The 24,591-nt window shown below is 45.3% G+C and overlaps 1 protein-coding gene across 1 annotated transcript in view; it reads left to right on the top strand.

Moving 5' to 3' along the window:
- Nucleotides 1-24,591, top strand: part of dytn (dystrotelin) — a 36,474-nt gene that overhangs the window by 2,969 nt on the left and 8,914 nt on the right. The window contains exons 2-10 of the mRNA XM_052130830.1: nt 3,073-3,147; nt 3,324-3,525; nt 3,610-3,695; nt 5,011-5,111; nt 12,119-12,190; nt 12,377-12,540; nt 12,725-12,836; nt 16,154-16,287; nt 20,284-20,425. Of these exons, the coding sequence (XP_051986790.1) occupies nt 3,073-3,147; nt 3,324-3,525; nt 3,610-3,695; nt 5,011-5,111; nt 12,119-12,190; nt 12,377-12,540; nt 12,725-12,836; nt 16,154-16,287; nt 20,284-20,425 (1,088 nt within the window). The remainder of the gene's footprint in view (nt 1-3,072; nt 3,148-3,323; nt 3,526-3,609; nt 3,696-5,010; nt 5,112-12,118; nt 12,191-12,376; nt 12,541-12,724; nt 12,837-16,153; nt 16,288-20,283; nt 20,426-24,591) is intronic.

The raw sequence follows: 24,591 nt of genomic DNA, 5'->3' as shown, positions 1-24,591 counted from the left end.
TAATAACATTTGTCATAAACATGCATAAAAAAATCCTTCATATTCATGGCATGTGTCATGTAGCAAATAAGTAGTAAATAAATAGCAAATGTCGTCTCTTTGAAACTACCTACAGATTTAAAAAAAATTCCGTTGGCTAATTACAGGGCCTAACGTAACCCAACTGATGGAAATATATAATAACTGAACTTGTAACAGTTTGGTTGCAAAGCACAATATTATGATGAAATTAGATCTCGTGTTTGTTGACTTAAAACCAAATTATTGTTGTATAAGCATAGCAAGCATCATAGCAAATAGGCTAACAAACGTAAGAGTTACTAACAATTAACATTAGCCCTTCATTCATGACAACATGGATACCGTAATCATATCACAGAGAGAACATAGTTGCATACCTTTATCTTTTGCTCGTTTCTCCTCTTCTTCTTTTCTTTTTTTCCTAAATTGTGCAACTGATGGCTTTGACCTTTTCCTATCCATCCCTGTTTATTTGGCACTCGACAATCAACAGATTTCCCATACCCCGCCCCCCAACACTGTCACTCACTCACCACGTTACGAGTCACGGCCAGAAGTCAAGACTAAACCAATTCACCTTGGTGAGGTGACCACATAATCGTTTTGTATTACTTATTTTTATTAGCCATTTCACACAGAAAAACAAAAATGTACAGGAACTATAGGCTTGTATTTATAATATTATGAATAAAATGTGCGTTATTTGGAAGAAAGTCGAGTGTGACTGACTTTAGCCCACTAATTTCTTTAGAGTATTGCTCTGTTATACAGTGGACCCCCCCAGTCATTCACCCAGAGGTGAACTATCCCCTGCCTGCTGCGCCCCCCTGCCCTTTCCCCTTCTCACACATGGCACCTTCTCAGCACGTAGGGGCGCCAATTTGCCAATTCCCCACACGGTGAAATGATAGATAATAGAAAACCTCTATGTAGAAAACCGCTTCGCGGCGCAGAGGATTTAAATTTTTAAATATTATTTTAATTTTTTTTGTAACTGCTTGTGCCGCCCCCCATGTGACATGAAAAAATGCCGCCCCGGGCGAATGCCCGGTTCGCCCGTGCCTAAAACCGCTACTGGTTGTATGGACCTAAAGAGCTGAGATATTCTTCCAAAAATCATTGTGTTCTGCAGAAGAAAGAAAGTCATGCACATTTTGGATGGTATGTAAATGATGAGATCATTTTCATTTTTGGGTGAACTATCCCTTTAAATGGCCACATTTGTTTAACTCCTTGGATAGCAAAATGACACAAACTGTATGCCTTTATTATAATTTTTTTTTTAAATAATTATAAAAGGAAATTTATTTATTTAAAGTATTAGGTTTATTTTTGGTCACACTTGTAACTGGGGGAAACTATAGAGTAACATTTTGCTCATTTGTTAATAGGATCCAATAGAAAACTGCTAAATATAAAGAAAACATAATTTAATATTTTTTCTAACAAGCAATTGTGTTGAAAATGTGAACGAAAAACCAAGAAAAACTACACACATACATTTTTAATTTTACTTTGTTTCATTTATTGTAACAGTACTTAGAAATTTGCAATTTTATAATGGGCATCAATCAAACATTAGGCTCTTTGTTTTCCCTGCTTACATTGTCCTGTGACCATTATTTACATGAGCCAGAGCAATCTTAGGTGATCTTGTCCACTTTGTGAAAAATCTGGCCAGTTTTGCTATTTGTAGTACATGCAATTACAACCCCAGTTCCTAAAAAGTTGGGACAGTATGAAAAATGCTAACAAAAACAAAAAGGAGTGATTTGTAAATTATATTCACCTTTTGCTATATTGAAAGCACTACAACTACAATACAACATTATATGATGATTTACCTTGTGAATGTCATAGTTTTCTTTTTTAATGTACAGTAATTTCAAATCAGATGATTGCAACAAGCTCCAAAAAAGTTGAGACAGGACATTTAAGACTTATAACAATGTGTCAAGTTAAAATAACAAGGAAATGTGAAACAGGAGATGTTAAACAGGTGAGGCAATTGTGTCAGTATAGGGAGTCTCCAAAAGCCGCCTAGTCCTTCAAGAGCAAGTATCATTCAAAACTTGTCAATTTGCCAACAGATGCTTCAGCAAATGATCCAGCACTTTGAGAACAATGTTCCCCAAAGACAAACTGGATGGATTTCGGGCATTTCACCCTCTACAGTGCACAATATAGTTAAAAGATTCAAGGAATCTGGTCAAATCTCCGTGTGTAAAGGGCAAGATGAAAACCACTTCTGAATGTGTGTGATCTTTGATCCCTCAGACATCACTGTCTTAAAAAACAGCATTAATTTGAAATGGAAATTATTGAACATGGGCTTGGGATTACGTTAGTAAACCTTTGTTAGTCAACACCATTCGCCACTGCATCCACAGATGCAAGTTAAGACTTTACTCTGCAAAGCGGAAACCCTACATCAACACTGTCCAGAAGCACTGCTGACTTCTCTGGGCTTGTTCTCATCTTAGATGGAAAGAATTACAGTGAAACCATGTTTTTTGGTCCGATGAATCCATATTTCAAATAGTTTTGGAAAAACACAGTCATCGTGTTCTCCAGGCCAAAGAGGAAAAAGACCATCCAAGCGGTTATCAGATCAAAAAGCCAGTGTGAATGGGCCAGGGGTGTGTCAGTGTCCATGGCATGGGTAACTCAGACATCTGTAAGGGCACCATTAATGCAGACAGATATTTAAAAATTTTGGAGCAACATACTGTATACTGCCATCTAGCATGTCTTTTCCAGGGATGTCCCTGCATTTTCCACTTCAAGTGCATGGCTGTGTATGCAGAGTGTGGTTGCTAGATTGGCCTGTCTGTTTTTCATAAAAACAAATGAAATTCACAAGGTAACACATCATATAATGTTTAGTTGTAGTGCTTTCAATCTAGCAAAGGGTGACTATAATTAAAAAATCACTCCTTTTTGTTTTATTAGCATTTTTCACACTGTCCCAACTTTTTCGGAATTGGGGTAGTAGTTAGGTTCCTCTGTTGTGGCCTGTTCATTGTGTCATTTCATGTACTTCTCCCATAGAAGGTCTGAATGAGGTTCGTCCTGCAGTGTATCGCGCTGCACTAAAACTTCGCTCCTTACAAAAACTTTGTCAGAGTGAGTCTCAGTGTTTATGATATGTGTGAATATCTGTTAAATACAACTTGGTGCAGATCTAGTATCTCACACAACTGTGGCAGCAAGCAATGCTATCGTTTCTTCATAACTGAGGCTTTTGAAAATTACTCACATTTATTCTACTGTATATCTCATTGAAATGTAATGCATTTCAGTGCACCTGGTGTCACTGCGGGATCTACGGCCCGTTTTAAACACTTTAGGCAGTACTGGGGACCCAATGATTAGGCTTTCTCATGAGGATGTACACCAAAGTCTACAACAGCTATTTCAGAGCATTTCACAGGAACTTCCTGTTCAGGCGGTACCTGAAGCCACAGATCAAACCACTAGATTACTCTTTAAGCTGTTTGACAGGTGAGAGATGTCTATTGATTCAACATGATCATAGTCATGTATCTCTGTAGTTGTGTAGAATTGAAGATATTTGCTTTCTCTCAGAAAACAGACAGGTGTTATCCTGCTCAGGTCAGTAGAGGCTGCGCTGATCGCCCTTTCTGGAGACACTCTCTCAGCTAAACAGAGGGGTCTGTTTCACATACACTTGTGTGTTCCCAATAAGCACACACAAACACAGTACTAATCTCTTATTCTGATATAAAAGACTCTTCCTTATTATTGCAATTAATTACAGTGGCCACAAAAAGTATTTGGACACTTTTGGACACATAAGTCATACTTACTGTGAAATGTGTGATGTTATTGAATTAGAAACATAATATCAAAGTCTTGAATGAATATATGAAGTACCCCTCAAGTGCACACAGTCACAGGTTCTGGCATTCCGCAGCCTCCTTTCCAATTGGTAAACGGTTAGAATTAAATAAAAGAAGGATTGAAAATTTATTTTTAAAATAACAGTACTCTGTGCTAAGTGTACATATAATACAAAATACAGTTTTGTATTTATTGTGGGCCCCCCTGTACCTTTGGGCCCATAGAATCTTTGCCACTGTAACGAATGTGTGGGAAGCAGGAGCAGGCAGACAAGTGAGACAGATCCAAACACAGTTTTATTTACAAAGACAACTAAAACAAACACAGGAACAAATTAAAGTCCACAATGGGAAAATTAAACTAAAACACGAAAGACATCCAAAGGGGTACAAAGGTTGAGAAAACATCCACGGAGGGCAAGACAACAACGAACAAACATCTACATACACGTGAGCGAACATGAGAACAAACAAGAAACGTCAAAGCACGACAAGGTGAAGGGAAAACAGCGGGGTTTAAATAACGAGACACGGTAATGACAAAATGACGGACAGGTGCGGACAATAACACAGTGACGGGGCCGGAAAAGTCGGGAAGAAGGGAAGTGTAGTTTTTCACAGAGACAGTGAAACACGGGCGGACAACAAGGAAGACATGACAGGACGTGTGAGCGGTGAGACAGAAAACACGGAGCGGACAACAAGGGAGCGTGACATGGACGTGACTAGTGACGGGTGAAACAGAAAACACGGGGCAGACGTCACGAAACACGGTGCAGACGGCACGAAACACGGTGCAGATGACACAAAACCGTGACAGCCACCTTTCACCCCACTTGCTATGGCCCTGATTGTCATTTTAATTTACGTTCTGCAAAAAATTTCATTCGTTTTCTGTTTTAGTCCTTGATCCTAACAGAGTAACGAAACATTTAATTCATCATATTAATTCTGCACATGATGTTCCCTCAAAGATTGACAACCAGAACATTTCCTAATAATTTTATTGATTTTGAGGAATATATGTGATGTTTTATAATTTATTTTATAATAAATAAATAACTTATTTTTGTATAATAAAAATCAAATAAATGTCAATAGTTTTTTTGTGCTTGTGTCTCCCCAGCTCTGTTCCGACTGGCTGAAAGCTACAGCGGCAATCCGGACAGTGACTGGGGCACCATCAGCCGAAGTGGACTCAGAGTCCTGGTGGAAGACCTCAGCCAGGTGAGAAAACGACTCGGTTACTAACGTAACCTCGGTTCCCTGAGAGGAGGGAACGAGTATTGCGTAAGTAGCTTACGCTATGGGAAAACTCAGTTTCTCGAGAAATATTGAAGTCTTTATGTAAAACGCATTGCAGCTGCACAGCATACAGCAATGAGCGAGGCAGCTCGGTCATTGGCTGTGCTGCGACAACTTGCTCGAACCAATGACGGGCGACTCTGAGCAGCGACCAATGGTAGCGCGCCGCCAGCAGGCTCAGAGCCCGCCAAGATGGGCGTGGCTAGGGCTATATATTAGGCCCGTCATGAGAGTTCTTTAGGTTCAATCGACTGAAGCGAACTGACCAAGCACAAGCACGGCAGCTTACGCAATACTCGTTCCCTCCTCTCAGGGAACCGAGGTTACGTTAGTAACCGAGTCGTTCCCTCTCGAGAGGTCTCTCCTATTGCGTAAGAAGCTCACGCTATGGGAATACCATGCAAAACGCTGTGCGTGCTGACTTCGCTCTATAAAGCCAGAGGCGGATGCCTGAGCCTTAAAGCAAAGTGATTATGCAACAAGCCGGCCAACGGCGAGCTATATAATGGGAAAATACAGAGCGCCTTTGGCCCAAGGAGGTCCATGGTGGGGCGCTCATTGTAGAAACACAAGCACATAACTTATGTACTGATTTTTCTATGTATTGATATGCATAAAAAATCCTCTAAGTCAGTCAGAGACGGACCTATAAGGGAGGAGGTAATGCTCAGCATATACATACTCCAGTCCATTCTACAGTCAGGCTGATAGAATGTTGGAATGCAATGAGGGGACCTGTAGGTTATAAAACCTGATAAATGTCGAAGGCGAGGCCCAGCCTGCCGCCGCTGCAAATATCTTCAATGGGTATCCCACTCGACCACGCCCACGAGGAGGCCATGCTCCTCGTAGAGTGAGCTCTGACACCTAAGGGGCATTGAAGGCCCTTGGCTTCATAAGCCAGCGCTATAGCATCCACTATCCAGCGCGATATTCTTTGCTTTGAAACTGCGAGACCTTTAGTGCGGCCACCAAAGCATACTGAATAATTGTTCTGTCTGTCTGAGCGGGGCAGAGCGTTCCAAATATACTCTGAGTGCCCTGACCGGGCAGAGTAAATTAGCATCGCTTTAGATCCGCTGGGGGCGATAGGCTGCCAGAGATATCACCTGTACTCTGAAGGGTGTGGAGAGCACTTTAGGAATATACCCGTGCTTTGGCCTAAGGACAACTCTGCAGTCGTTAGGTCCAAATTCCAGGCAAGCAGCTTGATGACAGCGCGTGCAGGTAGCCCACTCTCTTGACTGAGGCGGCGCCAGCAAGAGCGCAGTTTTGGCGAGAGCTGTTTAAGGTGCACGGTTCGGAGAGGTTCGAGCGGGGCACTCTTGAGTGCGTCCAGGACCGTGGCCAGGTCCCAGATCGGCACCGAGGGGGCGAGGGGGTTCATCCTCCTAAGCCTCTTAGGAAGCGAATGATTAGGTCGTTTTTCCCTAATGAACGTCCTTTATCAGGATTGTGTGACGCCGTTATGGCAGCCACATAGACTTTGAGCGTGGAGGGTGTGCGGCCCGCCTCCAGCAGCTCTTGCAAAAAGGCAAGTACACTTGGTATCTCGCACGATTTGGGGTTCAAGCTCTTGGTATCACACCAGTCACTAAACACTTTCCACTTTTGGGCATATAAGCGTCTCGTAGAGGGCACTTGCGCCTCCGTGATGGTTCTCAAAACTCCACTGGGGAGGTTCTCGGGAACCCGTTGAGGGGCCATGCATGGAGGGCCCACAGATCGGGGCGGGGATGAAGAATCATCCCGTTGGCCTGCCTGAGGAGGTCTAGCCTCAGCGGAATCGGCCATGGGCCAGATTGCATCATCTGCATCAGTTCTGGAAACCACGTCTGGTTTTTCCAGAGAGGGGCTACCAGGAGCACTGCACATTTCACTTCCCTGATCCGACTGATGACCTGAGGTAGATCGGGGGAAAAGCATACAAGGGGCGGCTCGGCCAGACTTGGGCGAGCGCGTCCGTGCTCTTTGAGAAGAAAAGAGCACGGGCATTTTCCCTGGAGGCGAAGAGGTCGACCTCCGCCTTGCCAAAGGTTTGCCATAACCACTGAACCGTCAGGGGGTGGAGAGACCATTCTCCTGGGAGAACCTTGTCTCTGGACAGCATGTCCGCTCCCTGGTTCAGGACGCCTGGCACATGCGCTGCTCTCAGTGAGCGCAAGTGGTGCTGTGACCATGAGATGAGCTCCCTGTCCATAGAGTGCAGGGAGCTCTACCTGAGTCCACCCTGACGATTTATATACGATACTACCGTCATGTTGTCCGTTCGGACCAGGACGTGTTCGTTTTTCAGGTACGGAAGCAGGGCTCTGAGAGCCAAGGCGACCGCTTTCATTTCCAGACAGTTTATATGTAGCCGCTTTTCCGGGTTTGACCAAAAGCCGGAGACAGGCCTGCCCTCGTAAAGGGCCCCCCATCCTATTTTGGAGGCATCTGTCGTGATCATTTTTATCCGTGTGTTCACGCCCAGACTCACGCCGGTTCGATGGCTTTCCAGGGCGTCAGGGCTTTTATACAGCTGTGATTTGCTCTGATTAAAAAGTGGCCCGAGCGCCACGCGTGAGTGGGGACACGGCTCTTGAGCCAGCGTTGGAGAGGACGCATGTGCAACAATCCTAGCTGGAGTACAGCTGATGCCGAGGCCATGAGACCGAGCATGATTTGCTCTGATTAAAAAGTGGCCCGAGCGCCACGCGTGAGTGGGGACACGGCTCTTGAGCTAGCGTTGGAGAGGACGCATGTGCAAAAATCCTAGCTGGAGTACAGCTGATGCCGAGGCCATGAGACCGAGCATCCTTTGAAATCGTTTGACGGGGGCGCGCGCGCCCGGTCTGAATAATGTTGCAAGGCGTCGAATAGAGAGCGCGCGCACTGATGTGAGGCGCGCCGTCATCTGCACTGAGTCTAGCACTATTCCCAGAAAGGAGATATTCTGGCTGGGGGATAGCACGCTCTTTGCAAAATTGATTCTCAGACCCAGGCATTCTAGATGGCTGATAATCCAAGATCTGTGCGTCGTTAATTGACTCTCTGAATGTGCTATGATTAGCCAATCGTCGAGGTAATTCAGTATTCACACTCCCCGCTGTCTCAGGGGGGAAAGTGCTGCGTCCATACATTTCGTGAATGTACGGGGGCCAATGATAGGCGAATGGTAGTACTGTGTACTGGTATGACTGTCCCTCGAAGCGAATCTGAGAAAAGGCCTGTGATGAGGCGCTATCGAATGTGAAAGTAAGCGTCTTTCAAATCCACTGATAGAAACCAATCCCGGGCTGAACTTGCGCGAGGATATGTTTGGTCGTTAACATTCTGAACGAGCGAATCATTAAAGCTTTGTTTAGATGTCTGAGATCTAGAATGGGGCGGAGGCCACCGTCCTTTTTCGGGATGAGAAAATAGCGGCTGTAAAAACCTGCCTCGCTCATAGAGGGAGGAACAGTTTCTATAGAGCCCTTCTCTATTGGTTTGAGCACCTCGGTGCGTAGAACATGTGACACATCTCTCCTCACTTTCGTTTCGACCACCGCTGAAAAGCGGGGTGGTCTGCGAGCGAATTGAAGCGAGTAACCGTGTTTTATTATGTTCAAAACCCATTTCGGCATGTCGCAGATTTTTTCCCAGGCTTTTGCTCGCACAGATATGGGCTGAATGCTGGCTGGGGGCGTGTCGCAGTGACGTATGGGCCCCACCGGCAAATTGCCTTGTGCTAACACTGATCTTACAGCTGTCAGAGGCGCGGGCGCGCGCTGAGCAGCATTCTTGAGTGCCGAGTGCAGGGGTGCGTGTGAGATTACAGGCACGCGCGCTATCTCCGAAATGCTCGCAGCATGAGCTGGAGAAATGTTTGAAACAGTATGGACAGTGTTTTCGGGTGGGGGTGCATACATCGTAATAGGCACGCGCGCCACTGTCATAAAGCTTCCCGCTCTTAGCGGGGAGTTTCTTGGCTCGCGCGTCGCATCCGTGATGCTTGCGGCATGAGCCAGAGAAATGTTTGAAACTGTATCGACAGTGTTTACGGGTGGGGGTGCATACATCGTAATAGGCACGCGCGCCACTGTCATAAAGCTTCCCGCTCTTAGCGGGGAGTTTCTTAGCTCGCGTGTCGCATCCGTGATGCTTGCGGCATGAGACAGAGAAATGTTTGAAACTGTATCGACAGTGTTTACGGGTGGGGGTGCATACATTGTAATAGGCACGCGCCACTTCCATAAAGCTTCCCGCTCTTAGCGGGGAGTTTCTTGGCTCGCGCGTCGCATCTGTGATGCTTGCGGCATGAGACAGAGAACTGTTTGAAACTGTATGGGCAGTGCTTATGGGTGGGGGTGCATATACCGCAGTAGGCACGTGCGCCACTTTCATTAAGCCTCCCGCTCGCGGCGGGGGGTTTTTGGCTATGCATACAGTGTTTGTGTGTAGGGGTGTGCATGCAGGACAGCAGGCACGCGCGCTACCTTTATAGTATTTCCCGCTTTTACTGGGGAAGTGTTTATAACTGTGGGAACGGTGCTTGCATGTAGTGGTGCATACATGACAATAGGCACACGATCTACATATATGGTGCGTCCAGCTGGAGCTGGGGAAGTATTCGGCACTGTTTGGACAGTATTGATACGTGGGAATGCGCACTTTAGTGTGGACACGTGACCCCTTAGTGACACAGGCAGAAAATGACTCTTTTTGTGATTTCTGTGTGTTGCTGTTAAAACGGCGTTTGATTGCAGGTGCTGTACAGACATTTCCAGCCAGCTGTAAGGGGACTGGGTAATGTTTCACACGTTTTAGAGAGAGTGGTCCGGCTTTTGCGAGACACGCACTCTCTCTTTTTCTTTTTATTGCTAGGAAGACTTACGAGGCTCCGGGTTCAGCACGATCTTGGGCCGAGGACCCCGTTGCTCAGGCGTCTTCCTTCGGTTAGCGGAATGCGAGCGGTGTCGAGCGTCCGTTTCAGGTCTGCTCTTTGGCTGGGAGACGGGAGGCGCCGCCCTGGCTCGCTGCTGCTGCTGAGGCGGTCTCTGGCGGCTCTGAGACGAGCTGGAGCTTGGGCAGGAAGTGACGCATAGCCTGCGAATCCTTCCGAGCTTCAGTGAAGCGTTCAGCAAACTCTTTTACCGCCGGTCCGAACAGGCCGCTTGGAGCGTTAGGCGCGTCAAGAAATGGCACCTTATCCGCGTCCTTCATCTCTGTTAGCGTCAGCCACAGATGGCGCTCAAGGACAGTCAGGTTAGCTATGGCCCGGCCGATGGATTGGGCGGTGGCCTTTGTGGCTCGCAGGGCTACGTCAGTGGCGCTGCGCAGGTCCTTGAAAGCCTCAGGTTCAGGTCCCGACTCGTCCATGGTGCGGAGAAGTTTGGCCTGATAAACTTGTAGAACAGCCATGGAATGAAGCGCTGACGGCCGGCGAGAGCTGAGGTAGATTGGCAGGGCTTCAAGGGATGAGAAGCTTTGGCTTTCCATCCAGCGGTGGAGGGTGGGCACAGATGGTTGGCCACAGCCTCCTCGAGGGGCGGGGTTCCCTCGTAGCCTCTTTCTCTCGTGCCGTCCACCGAGGAGAGCGAGGAAGAGAAAGAAGGCTTCAGGCGAGCAGAGTGCGGGGATTTCCACGACTTTGTGAGTTCGTCGTGAACTTCGGGGAAGAAAGGGGAGGGTCTCTGTCGAGGGGCCTGCCGGCGCCTTGCAGGAACCACTCGTCCAGCCGGCTGCTGGGCGGGTTCTTCGGAGAAGACCAGTCGAGCCCGAGGTCTTCCACGGCTTTGGACAGGATCGCGGACGATCTCAGAGTCCATGATGGTGCCCGTGCTCGTGTCCGCTAATGTCGACGGCGCGGGTCGAAGGCCGAGCCCGGCCAGTCATCGGATGCAGCGTCAATAGAAAGGCTGTCATCCTTTTCACCGTCATCCCGGCGCCCGAGCGAGACGAGACCCACCGCTCTGTTGGAGGGTGCTGGTCCGCCTGCGTGAAATGGACTGGCGGCGGGAGATCTTGGGTAGTGGTGAAGCACGCGGGACTGGCCCGGCGTGGCGTCACTGAATTCCGTGTGCTCTGGCAGCCTCTGTGTGCGGTGCTTTTTCTTGCGCGGCTCGAGCGGAGGAGACGGCAGCACGGTGGAAGCAGGCTCGTTCTGGCGGCGGCAAAGCGCAGCGCAGCTTCGGCGAGGCCCAGGGAGTCACATTCGGGCATCCGCCCTGAATGAGAGCAGCTTCTGCGTGGTCAGGTCCCAGGCAGCGAGTGCAGATAGCGTGGCGGTCCCCGTCAGGAAGAGGGCCTCTGCACGAGGCGCAGGTTAAAGGCATTTGGAACAACGCTCGAAAATTGCTCTTTACTTAAATCAAAAGCGTCGCAGAGGCGAACACTTGAGAGTAAAAAGGAGATCAGTGATCGCGCCGGATGGCGTAGCAGAAGGCTTCGAAGCGGCTGAAGGCGCCGGCGTCCTCTTAGCAGTCCTGCTGTAGGCTTGTCAACGGCGGCTGAAAAGACTCCAACAATCCGGAGGATCCAGCGAAGAAAAGGTCTTCGCTGAAGGAGATTAAATCTAAAGAACTCTCATGACGGGCGCCTAATATATAGCCCTAGCCACGCCATCTTGGCGGGCTCTGAGCCGCTGGTAGCGCCGCTGCCATTGGTCGCTGTTCAGAGTCGCCCGTCATTGGTTCGAAGCAAGTTGCCGCAGCACAGCCAATGACCGAGCTGCCTCGCTCATTGCTGTATGCTGTGCAGCTGCAATGCGTTTTACATAAAGACTTCAATATTTCTCGAGAAACTGAGTTTTCCCATAGCATAAGCTACTTACGCAATAGGAGAGACCTCTCGAGAGGGAACAATTTTGAGACCCAGGAAAAGGTAATCATAAGAAAAAATGAATTGGTTGACATCTTACATATACTACTAGCAAATGTCTAACACACAATTATCTGGTGTTTAAGGTTCCAGCAGTGGTTCAGGGAAACCATGTTTTTGGTTCTGCTGAAACTGCAGTGTCATCCTGCTTCAGTGGGGTAGGCCTATAATACATTCTCCAAAAAGAGTGTTTGTTACCTCAGATATCTAATTTCTACTTGATCTAACCCATAAAATGTACTTTTGCTGGTGTAATTTATGTAGTCAGGTTGATTAAGATGAAATAAAAAGTTTGCCCAAAAAAAAGTAGAAAATTGTGGGCTTTATTTTGTGTGTTTTTTCAGGTAATGAGTGGAAGTGTGAGTGAGGAACATTTTATCAGCTGGCTACAATCAGAACCCCGTCTGTTGTTATGGCTCTCCACTCTCTACAGACTTTCAGTAAGTGAGGCTGTACAGCACAGAGTCCGCTGCCATGCCTGTAAAGAATTTCCTATCACTGGTCTCAGGTACGTGAGTGTTTGTGTGTTTTTCCAGCATTGACATAGATCCTTGATTGTAGTTTTTATTTGAGGGTATTACTGTTAAATGACTCATTATACTGTACATGATTTATATAATTTGCATTGGTGTTGATATGTATTGTTGTACCTGGGAAGATGATATTGGTAAGACCTGGAATGACCTCCACAGGTATCGCTGCCTCAAGTGTCTGAATGTACACCTGTGCCAAAACTGCTTTCTGACTGAGAGACGCAGCAGGAAACACAAACCATCTCATCCTGTACTGGAGTACTGCACTCAGGTAATGTTGTCCGGGAATCAAATGATGTCTTACATACATAAATAAACATACAGTGACCCCTAAAATCATTTGGACGCCTAAGTCACATGTCAACATATCTGAATGTCAATATAGTATAAAGTTTACAGTAAAAATATCAGGCCTAGAGGCCACTGCAAACAAATTATGTGAGACCTTTTCTCAGAACTAACATTTTGTTTAATTTATTCATTGTAATCAACTGGTCTTAAAGGAACATTCTGGGACATCATCCTTTTCTTTAAATTTTTTTATTTGAGGTTACAGTGAGGAACTTACAGTAGAAGTGAATGGGGCCAATTTTTGGAGCGTTAAAAGGCAGAAATGTGAATCTTATAATTTTATAAAAGCACTCACTTATTCTGTTAAAACTCATGTATTATTTGAGCTATAAAGTTGTTTACTCATAGTTTTTATAGTCATTTTAGGGATTTAAGGTTTATTGCGTTACATTGTCTCTGCATGAATTTGGAAAATTGGCTGTAACTTTACACAGAAAAGGTAAGTAAGTGATTTTATCACACTAAAATCATGTTAACAAGTATATTGTTTACATCTTGTGGCTATACTTTTGAAAGAGTGAGTATTTTAATGTTTACAGATTGGCCCCATTCACTTCCATTGTAAGTGCCTCACTTTAACCTTTTTTGGGGGTTCTCCACTTTTTTCTCCAATTTGGTATGCCCAATTCCCAATGCGCTCTAGGTCCATGCGGTGGCGTAGTGACTTGCCTCATTCCGGGTAGCGGAGGATGAATCTCAGTTGCCTCGGCGTCTGAGACAGTCAATCCGCGCATCTTATCACGTGTCTTGTTGAGTGCGTTACCGCGGAGACCTTGCACGATTGGAGGCTATTCTCTGCAGCATCCACAAACAACTTACCATGTGCCCCACCGAGAGCGAGAACCACATTATAGCAACCACAAGGAGGTTAACACAATGTGACTCTACCCACCCTGGCAACAGGGCCAATTGGTTGCTTCCGAAGCCCGACTGGAGTCACTCAGCACGCCCTGGATTCGAACTCGCGACTCCAGGTATGGTAGTCAGCGTCTTTTCTTGCTGAGCTTCGTAGGCCCCCTTTTGCTTTTTTTTTTTTAAAGAAAAGGAGGGGCAAGTCAAAATTAAATACTGAGGTAATCAACAATATGCCACAAATGCTGTTGATTGATCTTAACTTCTATTGAACCTGGAATTTTATTTTTAAGAAAAAGTATGTACTTCCCGCAACACTAGCACCAACGAATAGACTTGCAAAAATAAACAATGTTTTTTTTTAACAGCTTTCCAAATAAGGTGTTGTTCAAACAGTCAGACAGTCCCAACTCAAACCATTGGTTTAGTATCATTGTTGGTGCGGGTCTCCTAAAAACAAACACAGGAATTTTGATAGTTTTACACAGACACAGTTTTTGCAGTTTTAGAGAAAATTTATCCGAGTGGGGCCAAGTCATGATTCCGCACACCCGGACCCTAATTAGGCTGATGAAGCTCGAGAGGGATAAAGGTGACCGAGACAGCAAAGCGACAGAGAGATGATTAGATACAAATGGAGCAGTCTAGTGTGACCGCATCTTTACTCTGACGGCCATTAAGTGTTCAAATACTTTGTCAATATATCTAAAGTTTTATAATTTGGAACATAACAAACTTCTTTTTGTAAATGTTTGGCTTGAAAAGTGTGCTTGAGGCATATTTCTTAAAAATAAATGCCACCTGGTTTGATATTTTGTTACATAAAGCAAGGACATTCATATATTTTAGTGTGGTTGGAGTGTTCAAATCCTTTTTGGGGCCACTGTATATAATACTCAAGAAAATAAATATAAGTATATAATAAATAAGAAAAATGATGTGAACCCTTTGAAATTACCTGCATTTACGTATAAATTTGTCTTAAAATCTGTTTTGATCTTCATCTAAGTTACAATAATGAACAAACACAATCTGTTTTAACTAATAACATGCAAAATTATTATATTGTTATTGTACATATTAAATACATCATTCAAACATTCACAGTGTAGGTTGGAAAAAGTATCTGAACCCCTAGGTTAATGACATCAACACAAGCCAATTAGAGTCAGGAGTTGGCAAACCTAGCATACAGTTAATTAAATGAGATTGGAGGTGTGGGTTAGAGTTACTTTAATTTATAAAAAGTACTCAAACATTTTGAGTTTGCTATTTACAAGATGTTTCTGCTGATGTAGATCATGCCTCACAAAAAAGAGATCTCAGAAGACCTACGGTCAAGAATCATTGCTTTGCATAAACTGGAAAGTGTTACAAAGTTATCTCAAAGAGTTTAGATATTTACTCTTTCCACAGTTAGACAAATTGTCTATAAATGGACATGATTTGTGACTACTCTCCATAGAAGTGGCCGTTCAGCCAAGATGACTCAAAAGGGCACACCGCAGAATGCTCAATGACGTAAAAAGGAACCTTCGAGTGACAGCTGAAGACCTGAAGGAATCACTGGAACTGGTTATCATCTCTGTTCATGAATCTACTATACAAAAAATATTAAAAAGGCATGGTGTCTATGGCAGGACACCACAAATGAAATTGATGCTTTCCAACAAAAACTTTGCTGCTCCACAATGCTGTTGAAAATGTTTTGTGGATTGATGAATCTAAGGTTGAATTGAGAAGAACACGCAGCACTACGTATGCTATAAAAAGTTTTTTTTATCAAGTTTATCAAGATATCCTACAGGATAATGTCAGGGTGGCAGTGCACCAGCTGAAGCTCAGTAGAATTTAGGTGATGCAGCAGGACAATGACCCTAAACATTGAAGTAAATCCACAACAGAATGGCTTCTAAAAAAGAAAATTAACCTTTTGGAGTGGCCCAGTCAGAGCCCAAACCTTAACTCAATAGAGATGCTATGGAATAACCTAGAGAGCCATTCACACCAGACATCCTAAGAATATGGCTCAAGCAGTTCTGTAAGAAATAACTGTCCAAAATACCTTCTGAACGCTGTGCTGGTTTAATCCACAGCTACTAGAAACAGGTTGGTTGAGGTTATTGCTGCCAAAGGAGGATTGGCCAGTTATTAAATCCACGGGTTTAATTACTTTTTCCACAGTACTGTGAATTTAATGAGATGTGACCAATAAAAATATAAAATATTATAAATGCTTGTGTATTGTTAGCTTAAGCACATTGTGTTTGTCTATACCTGTGACTTTGATAAAGATGAGATCACATTTTATGACCAATTAATACAGAAAGCCAGCTAATTCTTGCCACTTCTTGCATTATAGAGTGTGTGTTATGATTTGTTTAGCCTTCCTGGAAAGAGTCAGTTGCGTCTCTGGCCTTCAGTGCTCGACTTGCTTTGCTGCCTCGATATCACACCCGGAGAGAGGCAGAGAGAAAGAGAGCCCTGAGAGCAACATCCAGCGCAGAGTTGCAGAATAGGTACAGATGTATATTAATTTGTTCCCCTTCTGTCACTCACTCAACATTGTGTTGATGTAGTGACACTAGGGGCTCTTGGGTGCCCAAAAACACCTTCAAATCTTTGAGAAAAGGCCAATGAGTTCATTCAGACTTTTTCTTAGTAGCCGAGCGGTTGTGTATCAGCGAGCTGAATCCACTGCTGTTCCAATTCACCTCTAAAGAAACTTTTGCTGTTGGATATATGGCACATTCCAGCGGCTTTCTCTCCATCTGCACGCTTAGTGCAGAGAAATGCCCCTGGGTGCTTCAACAATGCTAAAACAGTGTATTTCTCCTCTAAAGAGTAATATTTCCTCTATTAGAGTAAACGCACTGACGTTGAACGTCTTTTTAAAGATGCCTTTTCTTCTATGTGTAGTTCCTGGGTGTGGTCGTTATCTCTCCGCCTCTGAAGGCCACAATCGCTGCCTTACGTATCTAGGCAGTAATCACATTGAGGAAGCGTTCATGAATGGTTCATGTTCTTACTGCGAGAACATGACCATGGCAACGTTGCGGTCGTGGATTTCCTTCTCCCGGGAGAAAGCCACTTCAGCTGTCCCCTCCGCTGGTCATTCGGGGCTTCTATGGGTTCAGTTCCGCTGGGTAATCCCCCGTGGATCCAGTTCTGGGATGAGACAGGCAGCTCACCTCAGTGCCAGCCTAATGTCTCTTTTGGAGCTCGCGGGTTGGTTGAGATGTCGATCGCTACATCGGAGATTGCTTTGGTGATGTCAGACACAGAGGACTCCACCGGGCTGTGCCTTTGGGTATGCCAGCTCAGTCTGAGGCCGACATGGTTGCCCTTGCCGCCGCGGGTGTCGGGCTAGAGTGGAACCCTCCAGCCGCCCCTGAGCACTCCCGGCTTGACGACTGGTTCTTCGGGTCGGTGTGCCGCTTGCGGCCATGCCCCCTCCAGTCCCCTTCTTCCCGGAGGTGCATGACGAGCTGGTGGAAGGCATCTTTCATTGCCGAACCCGATCCTTCAGCTCACCCCCTCTCACTACCCTTCATCTCGGAACGGCCGAGAGTTATGCTGCGATTCCCCAGGTGGATAAGGCGATTGCGGCATACCTGTGCCCGCTGAACACCGGCACTTGGCGGAGTCACCAGCACTCCCTTCCCGAGCCTTTAGGACTAGGTCGCCTCTGCCGGTGGCCAGCCGGTGGTGACGAGTTCCGAGAATGGCCCAAGAGGCCCTCCTCCTCAGTCACTGGTCCGCCTTACGCCGGCCGCGCAGAGTAAGGTAAGTGCTTTGAGGGCTCCCTCAGCGCAGCCACCCCGGGTTGGAGCATAGCTCCCCTATGCAGCATTCCCTGCTCCCTCCCGCCATAAGGCCCCACCCCCAGGTACGTCAGATGTGATCCTTCATTTACTGCCACTTGCCCGGAGTTTGGACGCTCGACTATCGGATTCCAACCCATCACGCTGGTTGGCTAGATCCATCCGACTCAGCTATGCAATTCAATTCACCAGGTGACTGCCCCGGATCCGCAGCGTTCACTTCACGTCGGCGAAGGTCAAGAATGCCACTGTCCCACGTGCAGAGATTGTGGCCCTTCTTCAGAAGGGCACGATAGAGCCTGTCCCTCCAGACGTGGGGAGGCAAGATTGTTACAGCCCTTACTTCATCATTCCGAAGAAGGGTGGTGGGTTGCGGCCAATCCTGGACGTGCGAGTTCTGAACTGGGCCTTGCACAGACTCCCGTTGAAGATGCTGACGCAGAAGTGCATCCGGCATCAAGATTGGTTCGCGGCAGTAGACCTGAAGGACGCAGACTTTCACTTCTCGATTTTATCTTTGTGTTCGACGGTCGGGCTTATCAGTACAAGGTCCTCCCCTTCGGCCTTTTCCGGTCCCCTCGCATCTTCACGAACGTCACAGAGGCAGCCCTTGTCCAATTAAGGGAAGTTGGCATTCTCTTACTCAATTACCTTGACAATTGACTGATTATAGTGCACTCTTGAGAGTTACAGTGTGCACACAGGGACCTAGTGCTCATGCACCTCAGCCGTTTAGGGCTTTGGGTCAGCTGGGAAAAGAGCAAGCTCTCCCCGGTTCAGAGCATCTCTTTTCTCGGTATGGAGTTGGACTCAGTCTCTATGTAAGCATGCCTCACAAGCGAGCATGCGCAGTCGGTGCTGAACTGCCTGAACTTATCAAGGTGGAGAATGGCGTTCCCACTAAATACTTTCAGAGGTTCCTGGGGCAAATGGCATCCTCAGCGGCATCAATAGCACGCTGCTCGGGTTGATGCATATGAGGCAGCTACAGCACAGCTTCAGACTTGAGTCCCGAGTTACACATGACGCCACGGCACACATTGCATGGCTGTTACGCCTGCCTGCCACCACCTCTTCAGCCCTTGGACAGACCTTGTGTTCCTGCTGGCTGGAGTCCCCACCTACAGCAATTGTCCAAGCATGTCGTGGTCCGACAGACACCTCCAAGCCAGGCTGAGGCGCCTCCCTGGCAAATTGTCCTGAGGAAGGATCTTCTTTCTTAGGGATGGGGCACCATCTGGCACCCACGCCCAAATCTCTGGAATTTCCACGTCTGGTTCCTGGAGTGGAGGCAGAAAACTTAAGTGGTCTATCGCCCGCAGTGGAAAACACGATGGCTCAGGCTGGGGCTCCTTCTACAAGGCAGCTGTATACTCTGAAGTGGCATGTGTTCGCTTAGTGGTGTTCATCCTGACGCTAAGAACCCCAGAGATGCGCAGTCGGATCTGTGCTTTCCTTCCTGCAGGAGAGGCTGGGGGGGTGGTGGCTCCCGTGCGCTCTTCTCTCCCATGTGTGTTCATGATCTGTGAACCCTGGATGTCCTTCCTCCAAGCCCTCTGGCTCACGAATTCAGTAGAGGAATTTGTAGTTTGACCGACAGTACGTGTGCTAACATGCCCTGTACTGGGGTAAGTGCTCCACAGTTATCGGTTACCCTGGTAATTTCCTGTGATGTATCTTCCACGACACATTTCCCTTTCATAGACCCGCGTCTCCCTTGGGCAGAGCCCTCTTTGGCCCGGTCGCTGTGTTTGTAGAGCTCCTCCCCTTCGATGGACTTACCGCTGCGCCTCTTCCATGTGCGACCTTGAGCCCATGTGAAGCATTTGCCATATGATTACCTCCCCTTCGGGGAAGGGTGTGGTCTCTGTGGTGTCTTTTCTCCCTGAAAGAATTGGAAAGGAAAAGACGCCTTCTCCAGCACATATTATGAGCATTTAGAGGCCCCAGCCGAATCTAATAATCTGTGGAGAGAAAACTTAGAGTGAAAATACTGTGGCTGGCACAGCCTGCTCCCATAATAGATACTTCTCTTCTCTCCCCAAGGATGTGGGGAAGTACAACATGTTTTTTGGGGAGTATGGGGAGGCGACTTGCAGTCCAAGTGCTTCTGTTCCTACGTTTGCAGTAGCTTGCTTACAACTGTATCGGCAGTTCACGTAACACATTTCAGCCATTGTGGCATTTCGTATAGGGACCCCTAGCGTCACTACATCGACACAATGTCGAATGAGTGCAGGGGAACATTGTGGTTATTGTCGTAAACTCCATTCCCTGATGGCGGGAACTAGACATTGTGTCCCTCTTGCCACAGGCTGTACAACACCGCTGTAATATCCGGGACCTTGTCTCAGCTCCTCAGCACAAAATCTGAATGAACTCTGCATTCCAGCTCTCTTTTATACCCGTATGTCCAGGGGAGTGCATGCAAATTCTACTCGCCAATTCTCATTGGCCTTTTCTCAAAGATTTGAAGGTGTTTTTGGGTTCCCAAGAGTGACCACTAGTGTCACTACATTGACACAACGTCTCGTTCCCTCCATCAGGCAACGGAGGTTACGAAAGTAACCGAGACGTTTTTCTGTGTGACGTAAATAATAAACAGAGAACAATTATTACTTTTATGAAGCAAGTGAGCAAGCATACATGTATGACAGCATACAGATGATTAATATGTATGTGCATATGCAGTACCCCATCTCCAGTTCTACAGTCTGTAGAAGCTCCTGACACAAGGGAAGCTCCAAGGTCTGAAACAGGTCCTTCTGATGCCTCTGCTTTGGTTACAGTAGAGTCTAAAGGTCTACAGACAGAAGAGACCGAGATGGTTCAGGTGATTTACCTGCATTACAGTATATCTGAACAGAATACTAAATGTATGTCCTTTGATGGTTTCTATTTGAAGCCGAATGGGCTTATAATCATGTGCAGGATATGAATTATATAATTATATAATTTAATTTTCACAAGTTAAATATGCACATTCTTTATAACAGCAATGGAATTACTGCTAGTGAAAATGCTAAGTTTTGATATCAGTAATTAGGTTTTCACTATTAAAATAGCTATTTCTTGATATAAAAAAATTTATATTTGCAACTAAATTACTCTAATTTTATCTTTTAATTAATTTATTAATTACAAGTCTAAAGGGGTTTATTAAAAACAGTATATATAATTCTTAATTTATATATAAATGACATTGTTATTAGTGCAAATGCTCATTCATGATTTCAACAAAATCATTTATTTTATTTGTTTAAAGTGGACCTTTTTGCAGTGTTTCCCCTCATTTTGTGTTTAATTATGAGGTTCAAATACTTGATTCTTAAAATGGTATTCTCCTGCTCGGTTTCTCCTATTTGAAAGACCCAGCATTGATATAAATTATTTCAGAGGAATTCAGAATAAATCCAAAAGTAACAATTTATTTGCCAGGTAGGATTTAAAACATAAGTTACAGAAACAAGTCAAAGACCATACCTGGCAGTTGAGAAAACTACATGTAATTGCAAAGCATGGGAAATCTGAATGCAGATTCCTATTATTACAGTTACACACATTGAAGTGTGGGATCATCTGAATACAGAGAACCCTGAGCTCTGGGCCAGCTTTCCTTATATATCCAGAAAGAATACACATTGTGTACCAAATGGTATTATCCTTTGAACAATGAGAATTTGGGGGTGAATGGGTTCTTGACTTCCTGGTGTTAAACCTTTAAGCAGGGGGCTAGACCTCCAGAATTATTCAGTATTTGGCAAAGACCTTATAACTTTGTTGTCATTAAGTTTTACAAACCTGGGAAAAAGGACACTATTCCAGATGCACTGAGACATTTTAAATGATACCAAACATGTTACACTAGTTACATTATTTGTATACATCAGATATGGTCTTTTGTTACATACAGATCTTAGGTGAGTTTGAGGTGATTCTGAGCTGAAGGGGAATGGATGAGGAGGAGAGGGGGGAGAATGGGACAGATATGGAAGGGCAACAATGAGGTGTGAATTTGCAATCTTTGCTCAGTTGGTTGTGGTGCCTCAGGAAGAGTTGCTAATTGTGAGGAAGTTCATATGTTGATTTTCTCAAAGATCATACATTTGCTCTTTGCCTTTGAATGAAAACACATTTACATTTATGCATTTGGCAGACGCTTTTATCCAAAGCGACTTACAGTGCAATTATTACAGGGACAATCCCCCCGGAACAACCTGGAGTTAAGTGCCTTGCTCAAGGGCACAATGGTGGTGGCCGTGAGGTTCGAACCAACGACCTTCTGATTAACAGCCCTGTGCTTTAGCCACTACGCCACCACCACTTCTAGCCCACCGTACAACGTCTTCTTCCAACTCTGAAACATGGTATCAGGATGGCCCTGAGCGTGTATGATTACACCATCTGTTGGGACTCTCAGCTGTGATCGGCAGCAATGCTCAAGCATTTAGTTTAACTTGATTTCTCAGCAATAGTGTAATAGTAATCATTGCGCACTGACTGACAATGCAGTGCCCTTTTGTTTCAGTTCACTCGACATTGCTGTAAGAACTATAGGGAGTCCTTCTTAGATGACCTGGTTGAAACCCTTATATAATCATGCCAATTTTCTGATTGGCAATGATGTTTGAGCCCCACCCCTTTAGACTTGCATTTGGCAAGGATCTATATAAGCGGGAGCTCAATGACCATTTTCTTCGTCTTCCCCTTTCCCGGCACACCATCGAATCTACTTCCGGTCAGTGCCTGGAAAGAATCCATCGCTCACTGCCCCAGCACAGCCGAAAGCTTCCACTGAGCCATCTATAAAGCCACGCAAACCGTGGCCAAAACGTAAGCACCCATCATCTGAGCACAACAGACACTCACAAACTCCCTGTTCGAGCCATTGGAATCTGTATAGTTGCGGGTGCTTTCCTTAAAGACCACACTCATATTGGCTTTGGCCTCATTTTGTTATTAACATTTATATTGATTCAATTCATAAGACAAACAAACACAACTTAAAATACGGAATCAATTATACATATTAAATCCCTCCCCCGACACAAACATGCACTACAGTGGTCGCCAACAATTAGAACATAAAAATAAAACCAATTAATAAACAAAAAAGTATACAACAAAAATGTACAAGTCTAAACTAGAAATCTGTCTTTAAGACCAAGCCTATACAGTCTAGAGGTGGTCCAATAGACTCGATGTAAAATCTTAAATTGTATCAGATGGACCATTGCAGTTTAGGGTGGTGTATGCTACTCCCAAAAACAGATCAGAGCAGGTGGCGCAGCTTTAAATACCTAAAGAACTGAGATCTGGGAATCATAAAATGTTGAACCATATTTTCATACGATCTCAACACGCCACTCTCATATAGGCAGGGACGGACTACCGACCGGGCCAATGGGGCCAGTGCCCAGGGGCCCTTGACAACCAGGGTGCCCTTAAATGCCCAGGGGTGCCCTGGGCTTTAAGGATGCACAGTCTAGTTTGGTGATCCCCTGCTTGAAAACCCTTTTGGGCATGAACAACAAACCCCTATACCCCCCCCCAACAACATTTGGGTGGAGGGGGGCCCTTTGAGATAACAGGGCCTTTGCAAGTCCTAATCCGTCCCTGCAAATAGGTCACCGAGCGTATTAACCTCCCTCACAATCCACTCTGACCAGCAGAAAGGGGACTTAATACATAATTTTGGGTTCAGCCATATGCTCGAGGCAACATTTAATAAATGCTTTAATGAAAACAAATTAAACACTCTGGACACTTTTCTCCATACTACGTGCAAATGTGAGATAACAGGGTGTAACTTAACTTATCTGGTTTGTTTAATAGAAAGGCTTTGCAATGCCAAAATAGAGGCAATAACTTCCTGTTCAATACAAAACCAGGGAGGGACTTTCTCAGGTGGAATCAACCAATGAGCCAAATGTCTGAGACCGAATGCATAATAATAAAACAAAATCTTGGGTTGGCCTAGCCAACCTATGTCAATCGGCTTATGTAACTTATTGAAATGTAATCTGGGATGCTTACCATTCCAAATGAAGGACTTGACTATGCTATCAGATTGCTTGATATAAGAGAGGGGGACATCTACAAGGAGAAATTGTAGCTGGTAGTTGAAGTTTGGAATACAATTCATTTTAATAACATTAACCTTCCTAATAGGGCTGCCCCGACCAAAGATTTTCCTAGTCGACTAGTAGTCGTTAATTGAAGCCATTAGTGGACTAGTCACACGTTTATGATATTCATTTAATTACTTAAATATATATATATATATGTTGGGGGCATCAGAAAATAGTTTAAGTTCCAGGACTGAGAAAGAATGTTATAAGTAAATTACTAACACTGTTCTATATTACAGAGAAATACTAAACCATAATAATGAGCCTTTAAAATATAATTTTTTTCCTGCTTTGTCCGCCGACTCAAAGTATGACTGTCTTGCCCTGAATAGAAAAAACTCCACCTTCCACGACAAAATAGTATTACATCTGTATTTCAAATGGTTCAATTCTCTGAGGCCATCAGATGACATTCGGCACTTCTGCTCTGCCTCGGCTCTTTTAGTATTCCCTACCAACTATGCAAGTTCTCGTGCTTTGGATTTTTTGATGAATGAGGCATACTGTATGATCCAACCTCTAAGAACCATCCTGGTTGGACCAACCAACCAACTGTTGCTCTAGGGGGCTTACACACTTTTACTTCACTATGATCATGGGTTGAGTCCTGTCAATAGACAGCTAATGCCTGGAGTTTGGTCCAGATCTGTCAAAAGCCACAATTAAAAATGTATTGTCCCTACCAGATGGGTCCAAAAGTCTCAAAGTTTTTACACATCCTGTGAAGCGTCACTGTTGCTCTAGGGGGCTTACACACTTCTGCTTCACTATGATCATGGGTTGAGTCCTGTCAGTTGACAGCTAATGCCTGGAGTTTGGTCCAGATCTGTCAAAAGTCACAATTAAACCTTGTTTAGGCTCAGTTTTG

This window comes from Xyrauchen texanus, chromosome 7 (assembly GCF_025860055.1).
Source record: "Xyrauchen texanus isolate HMW12.3.18 chromosome 7, RBS_HiC_50CHRs, whole genome shotgun sequence".
Taxonomy (NCBI): domain Eukaryota; kingdom Metazoa; phylum Chordata; class Actinopteri; order Cypriniformes; family Catostomidae; genus Xyrauchen; species Xyrauchen texanus.
The sequence above is the reverse complement of the archived record's forward strand: the minus strand, read 5'-3'. Positions and strand labels throughout refer to the sequence as shown.